The sequence below is a fragment of the Bombus impatiens genome, unplaced genomic scaffold (genome assembly GCF_000188095.3).
Source record: "Bombus impatiens unplaced genomic scaffold, BIMP_2.2 scf_0914, whole genome shotgun sequence".
Lineage (NCBI taxonomy): Eukaryota > Metazoa > Arthropoda > Insecta > Hymenoptera > Apidae > Bombus > Bombus impatiens.
In genome coordinates this window covers 239,209-246,770 of record NT_177333.1, presented here as the reverse complement: position 1 = coordinate 246,770, position 7,562 = coordinate 239,209, and the positions used below count along the sequence as shown (strand labels likewise).

Here is a 7,562-nt window from a genome sequence, read left to right as displayed (position 1 = left end):
AAAAAAAAAAAAAAAAAAAAAAAAAAAAAAAAAAAAAAAATAGAAAAGAAAGACAGGACGCCGTCGACGTGGACAGGTCCAGCCGGGAAAAAGTTAAACTGTGAGCCAAGATGCATGCGTTGTTCACTTGCAATGTACATATAATACAAACACGTACATATACGTCTATATATATATATATACATACATATATATTCCTCTATTCTATCAATAATTTCGAGACAGAGACATATATATATATATATATACGTATATGTATTACATAGCATATGTAGTTACTCTCTGTTTCTAGCTGGTCCCACTGGTAGTTACGTAGTTAGTTTCGATGTTGCTTCGTTGCATGCCTCTTACATTTGCTTCAACGCGATGTATACAACTATACTTGAACATCATTGTTTGTTCGTCCACCACCGCCTTTGGCCCAACCCCCTCTTTACCCCATTTTTCTCGGCGACGAGATTTTTCATTCCAGCAAGATATCCACGCAGCCTTGATTCTTTAACGCTCCGTGGCCAAAAAAAGAAGAAGAAGTGTAGCAGAGAGGAAGGAGAGGGCGGAGAAAGAGGAAAATTTACCACGACCTTTCGTCGTCGGAGCAGAAGTGCTCTCTGCCGTTGAAACGACCTCTAAAACCGTACAGGGTTAATCTTTTTTCTTGTTCCGCCTCTTTTTTCGCTTCCTCTTCTTCTTCGCCCTGTTCTTTCCCCGCGAGAGAACGCCTTTCGCGGGCCCTTACGCTTCCGGCCTGGAAACAAAGGACGAACAGTTTTCAAATTAGACGTGTCGTTGAAAAGACACGCGAGGAGACATAGCGACACAGTGGTAACGAAAAATCGAATTTCCAATCGACTGTTTTGTTCTTCTTTTTCACGGAGCGTTACAAGAGTCGAACGAAATATTTTAGAACACGATACTTTCGTTCGATTCGGCTGATATACGAGATATACAGTAGGCAGGATGTTCGAAACATCGTTGATGAAATTATTCGAGATACAAGGGTGTCTCTAGTTCCTTTGTTCTATATATATATATATATAGTGACATTTTATCTCCATTTTTTTTCGTATCTTGTTCCTTTCTCCCTTATGAGTTTGTAATTTGTATATTTATTCGTCGCCGCAGTCGATCGGATTTGCCGCTGATCGAGTCTGCAAGGATATTTGAACCTTTTAGTATCCAGCGGATTATTAGTATCGTTTGTACGGTTTTCGTTAAGTTTCAACGATGGCTACTTTGAAAATGTCATTTTTAGAAGATCTTTCGGTGACTTTAAGGTGCTGATGTTACGCAATTACTGACCTCGTTCACGTTTATTGATGCAGCTCGCTGTCCTCTCGTTTCTTCTTTGAAGTCTCAGACCGTTTCTTTTCGTCTTCAACGTAACAATGCCAGATGTGCGAACATTACTCACGCGTCAGACAAATTCCATATTTAGAAAGATTTAGCTTATTTCTTTTCTCTTAAATGATCTGCTTAAAAAAATTGGACATTATCCACCAGTTACAAGTACTTTGTTTAAAAACGGATGGAAGGCGATTTCGAATGAATGTGATACGATAATTGTGGAATTCAAAATGGAAAGTATCACAGTTTGGCTCGCCACTCTATTACCATAGTATTTCGCTTGCTTTTTTTCATAACGTCAACCAGGTCAGTAAAACAATCGTCGAGCACTCGAAGCAATTGCTCATAGACTCGGTGATATTGCACGACGAAATGATAACAATTATTTTCCTGTCGAATTATGACAATTCTACGTTACATATGTGTTTGTTCTTCCAATTAATTAATTGTGTACAAAAATTTGTTTTTTATCGCTGTATCGATTCCATTGATTTCACCCTGTTTGTTTTCCGTAGATTGATTTCACGATTAGGGAGGAGCGCAGGAGTTTCGAAGCTGACGTCCCAAGGAATAATTCGAAATATACAGGGTGGTTGGTAACTGGTGGTACGAGCGGAAAGGGGGCGATTCTACGCGAAAAAAGAAGTCGAAAATATAGAATAAACATTTTTCATTTGAGGCTTTGTTTTCGTGAAAATCGACTTTGAATTTTCGCTCGGTACGCGTGCACTTTATCGCGTCTCGTTATAACGGATCTCACTGTAGATCGTTGTCTCGATGGAAAAATTAAAAAAAAATTAAAAAAAAATTTTTATTCTATATTTTCAACTTCTTTTTTCACGTAGAATCACCCCTTTCCGCTTGTACCGCCAGTTACCAACCACCCTGTATAACCAAGTACTGATCGAATAAAATTAATTCGCAATATTAGTGCAACATTTTCAATCAACTTTTAACATACAAAGTATCTTCCTTCTGACGACTGCTTTGAAATTTCTGTAGCTGTTCCGTTTGTCACTTCGATTTACAAACGAACTTTCCATATGTCCGTTTCGTCATTATAGAAATTCCAAACGATCATTTCGAGCATAAATTACATATTTGCTATTGAGTTTGATGCGAGCAAGAGTTCGCTCGATTAAATCATTCCCGTTTCTTTCCTCTGCAGGAGTACTCTGTACAGTTAACATTCCGGGAACAATGGCTGGATGAACGATTAAGATTTAGTGATTTTAAAGGTATGAAGAATCATTGACTTTATTGTCCGGTATATTTTACAGCTGAATCTCATGATATGTGTTTCGTCATAAAATTGCAGGTCGTCTAAAATATTTGACATTGACGGATGCAAGTCGCGTTTGGATGCCAGATCTGTTCTTTTCGAACGAGAAAGAAGGACATTTTCACAACATTATTATGCCGAATGTGTACATTCGTATTTTTCCCAATGGTTTCGTTCTATACAGTATACGGTAAATTAGAATTAATGTATTTAAAGAATGAATTTCTATTTGCTGTTTCCTATAGTCTGAAAATATTCTTATGTTTCAGAATATCCCTAACATTATCATGCCCGATGAATTTAAAATTATACCCCTTGGATCGACAAGTTTGCTCGTTGCGTATGGCAAGTTGTGAGTACCAGACTTTGAGCAATTAAGATTAATATTACCAGTTACAGTGGCGTGCAAAAATTTCCAGCCAGAATGAAACTTTACTAGCACTACACCATCAGATATCTACTTTGCTATTCTTTGCTAAAAAAGCTAAACTTTGCTTTGATATCTGCTTTGCTAAAAAACACAGCTTCAAAATATCTAACACTATGCAGTCACTTCAATATTGAATATAAGCGTATAAGTAAAAGATAGTACAATATACACTAACGCTGTTATATGGTTGAGTAATATATACATATATATTACTTCAAATTCTATAAAATACAAAAATAATAACATTTTACAAGTATCAATTTATAATACTATTATAGACAATATTCCATAAAATTTTGAAACGTAAAGCGAAAGATCTTCCTGCCCAGAAACGTTTACATGCCACTGTAAATCACTGAATTTCTCTTTCTTCCCTTTTACAAGTTTGTTTAAAAATTTATAGTTGGTTATCAATTTCATTGAAAGTTGACTAATCGATATTCGTTTTCCAGATGGTTGGACAACCGATGATTTGGTTTTCCTGTGGAAAGAAGGAGATCCTGTCCAAGTTGTTAAAAACCTACACCTGCCTCGGTTCACGTTGGAGAAATTTTATACCGATTATTGTAATAGCAAGACGAATACTGGTCAGTAAATTACCTTCCTTCTTTCCTTTCTTATTTCATCTCCGTTATTCAAGAAATGGGTTGCTAAAATATACGTATAAAGTCTAATTAAATATTCGGTCGATTTGCAGGAGAATACAGCTGCCTGAAAGTTGACTTGCTGTTCAAGAGAGAATTCAGTTACTATCTTATTCAAATCTACATCCCCTGCTGTATGCTTGTAATTGTATCCTGGGTATCGTTCTGGCTCGATCAAAGTGCTGTACCAGCTCGAGTTTCACTTGGTAACGTTTCAATTGAAATCAGCAGTTCATTTTATCCATCCACCACTACATTCAACTACTTTATTTGTGCCATACTAACAGATTTTAAGATATCCTTGCATTTTCTTTCATTCTACTATTCTTTCATATTTTACTGCTCCTAGTGAATGCTATAAGCTCACAAACTTTTACACTTTTCTTTTATGATGCTCTGTATAGTGACGAACTCACAAATAAAAGTAGTTCTTGTACGGTGAAGTATAGCGACTAGTACTTAGCAAAAGGTATTGGCAATATCCTTATTTCATCAATGAATCGTTTTTTCATCAACTTCTATACTTTATTTCCATAGTATCGATGATAGACTTGATACACTTGGACCTGATTAATTACCATGTAAGTGTTGTAATAAATACAACGGCGTACCAATACTTTTTGTATCCGCTGTACTTCGCTTGCAATAAAAATATGAAAACCATCCGATATTCATAGTATAAATGGCATCAGAGTGAAAGAAGTGTATCTTTAGATCCTATATTATAGGAAAAAGGTAAAAATGAAACTTTCCAAGGTGCAATTAATTCCATTCAGCAGTGAAAATATTCCTTGTTTGTAACTCGTAACTATACAGAGTCATTAATTAATTCATTAAGGACCAACCAATGATTTGTCATAATGTTACAATTACATTTAATTTCCTTGTATTTCGTTGCGTTGACGCGATGTTGGCCCTTAATGGCTTAAATTAGAGTCGTTGATTTAATATCAACTCGCTTTATCATAAATAAACTCTCGTGAATTATCGTTAAAACCAGGTGTTACTACCTTGTTGACGATGGCTACGCAGACGTCAGGAATAAATGCCTCACTGCCACCGGTCTCTTATACAAAGGCTATCGATATTTGGACAGGCGTATGCTTGACTTTCGTATTCGGCGCTCTCCTCGAATTTGCCCTAGTAAATTACGCGTCGCGGAGCGATATGCACAGCGATAACATAGAGAAAAAGTATCCACCGTCTGAAACCGAACAATCCACGTCGATGGATTTACCCTCTGATCAAGTCGAACCAGATAATTCGTCAAATTTCGCTATGGTCAGTATACAACGATATTAAAAGCTGTTTAATGTTCAATTAAATCTTAAGCGCTTCTCTATGCCATATCTTTCTTTACCTTCCTTTTCCTTTCTCGTTTATTCGATCGAGGCATAATGCTGTTTATCGTATCTTCGGTGTTCTGTGTCTTCCTTTTTCCTTCTTTATGATATGTAAATGTCTGATATGTAGAATCCTATATTACCGACACACCTTGATTCGTTCGTAATATAATTGTAATTTTGATTTTAAACCAGCTGAAAATAATTGGTAATTTATAATTGAGTCCTACATTGCGTCATTGCCTTTGCCATAGCTTTTTTTATCGTTCAAAGACGAGCTTCTCGACCAGAGTATATTTTAAATGCGATTTTTCTTTCGACCTCTGTCTTTATATAATTGTACGTGCTGTTGTGGATTGGAATTTCGTTGGGTCTCCTTTCTTTTCTATTCTCTCTTATTTCCGTCCAGTTCGCTGTAACACCACCTCTAACCCTAATTATGATTTTCTATAGCATAGCGCAATCGTAAAATAAGAGAAAAAAAAAGATCTCCTGGCAACATTCATCTTTGGTCAGTGATAAAAAAAAAAAAAAAAACTGAGTTTTCGGTTATTTCGATGATATGAAAATCATCGGGAAACGTTAGAAAAACCGAGAAACTCTTCAGTTTCAAGCTTCTTTTCGTTCCTTTAGTAATTATTCTAGACTTTATTAGCTATTCGCAAGATATTTTATAAAGCATAGAGCGTTAATCGTAAGATATCGATATCTTTCTTTTTTTTTTTGTCTTTTCTTTTTTTCTTCTTAACAATATAGTTGCCTGAAGCGTATAACATTGAAAAAAAAAATTCTGAATCTAGCTATCATAACGTACATTCATTCTATTATTTTACTTTTATTATTATAAACTGCTAGACCGGATATGATGGACCACTTCAACATTCTCTACAGGTAAATAATCCCTTTAAAGTCTAGTACATTATATTATAACTTGACTTTTACGTTCGGCAATATGACTTTCGACATTTTGCTAAATAATTAATCATTCTAGAGATAATAACAATGCGCTATAGTTTACTGGTAATGAACGTTATATTTTTATAACAAATGCCTGCTATTATAGATAGAAAAGAATATCCTACATTTCGTAGTAAATTTCTTATCCATTCTACAAGAGACAGATACTTTTCTACACTCGTAAAAATAAAAGGAGGATGTAAACCTGGTAGTTTATTTAAGAAACGAGAATGAATATGCATAAACTTATTACGATTTTACACGTATCCAACATTTCCATACAGACGAACTTTTTCAATTATCGTTGATCAAAGCTGGATGTGTGTGTAGACCATTTTTGGCACCACCAGAATTACCATACTGCATGATACTTATACAATCTTAGATCGTTCGATGAGAAAACGAATCCATAAATGAAATATTTTCTGCTCGTTAAGTTACGTCGTTCTCCTGATCTCTTTTACCGACGTTTCATCGCGAGATATTCCATGAAGATCGAACAGTTCAAGTGCATGTACGTGTAAGTTGAGAGGAAAGTACGGAAGAAAATCACCAACACTTTTACAAAAACTCGCATCGCAGTTAGCTTTTCGTGTTAAATGTTCCATCCATCAAATACGATTTTTCCACTATTCTTACACAAATACAGCGGCTCGTTAGCGCGATGGAAAATATCATACGATATTAATATATCATAACAGATATAACAAATAATTCTAATTAATATATTTTATTATATAATATAAAATATTATATAATAAACAGTCGTCTCGCATATATAGATACTATCCGTGTAGAAGAAGAACATTCACATACGTAAATCTTAAAAAGGAGAAATCGAATTCTCAGATATAACGATACATCTACAAACATAAAAGATTCTCCGGAGAATGAAAGATTTTTAAAATAGATGGAAGAAAATTGGACGCCTCGTACGTTAAGAATTGGCCACTTAATGTATCAACGAATCGCTGTAAAACAACTAGTAGATCGTCTCTGTCTATTTACAGTACATATTACATACACTGAAAATTATCGCCTACCGTAAGCAAGATAGAAAAAGAAAAGAAACGAAATTAGATATGAAAGAAGTAACGCGCGACTAATGCCTGGACGTGGTGGTAATTTTTCCAGAAACCTCTGGTTCGACAACCGGAGGACACTATGTCGATGGATAGGATGGAGCACTGCGAATTACATATGCAACCACGAAAAAAAAACTGCTGCAGGTCGTGGCTGTCCAAGTTCCCGACGAGGTCCAAGCGCATCGACGTCATCTCACGGATCTTCTTCCCCATCGTATTCGCTTTCTTCAATCTCGCGTACTGGTCCGCGTACCTGTTTCGGAAGGAAGAGCAAGACGAGTAAATGTCGACGAGGAAGCGCTCGGATCAAGGGACGTGGCTCGCGGCCATTCCCAGTATACTTACACCACAACCACCACCACCACCGGTAAACCTTATCATCGTTCGCGTTCTCGTCGACTACATCCAGACCATCAGCAACCTCGTCAACCGCCCCATGACTGTCGCCTGCATCGGCATTATCCCCAACGCGGTAAC

The 7,562-nt window shown here is 36.2% G+C and overlaps 1 protein-coding gene across 13 annotated transcripts in view; it reads left to right on the top strand.

Moving 5' to 3' along the window:
- LOC100748900 (glutamate-gated chloride channel) overlaps window positions 1–7,490 on the top strand; it is a 36,736-nt gene extending 29,246 nt beyond the window's left edge. For 9 of the 13 annotated variants that reach the window (XM_033323354.1, XM_012391006.3, XM_012391004.3 and 6 more), the window contains 8 exons: window positions 2,513–2,582; window positions 2,663–2,816; window positions 2,896–2,978; window positions 3,509–3,643; window positions 3,754–3,906; window positions 4,701–4,981; window positions 5,899–5,934; window positions 7,135–7,490. In XM_033323354.1, the coding sequence (XP_033179245.1) occupies window positions 2,513–2,582; window positions 2,663–2,816; window positions 2,896–2,978; window positions 3,509–3,643; window positions 3,754–3,906; window positions 4,701–4,981; window positions 5,899–5,934; window positions 7,135–7,368 (1,146 nt within the window). In that variant the 3' untranslated portion in view covers window positions 7,369–7,490. The remainder of the gene's footprint in view (window positions 1–2,512; window positions 2,583–2,662; window positions 2,817–2,895; window positions 2,979–3,508; window positions 3,644–3,753; window positions 3,907–4,700; window positions 4,982–5,898; window positions 5,935–7,134) is intronic. The other 4 variants (XM_033323358.1, XM_033323357.1, XM_033323356.1 and 1 more) reach the window with 1 other exon arrangement.
- Window positions 7,491–7,562: the final 72 nt, after the last annotated feature.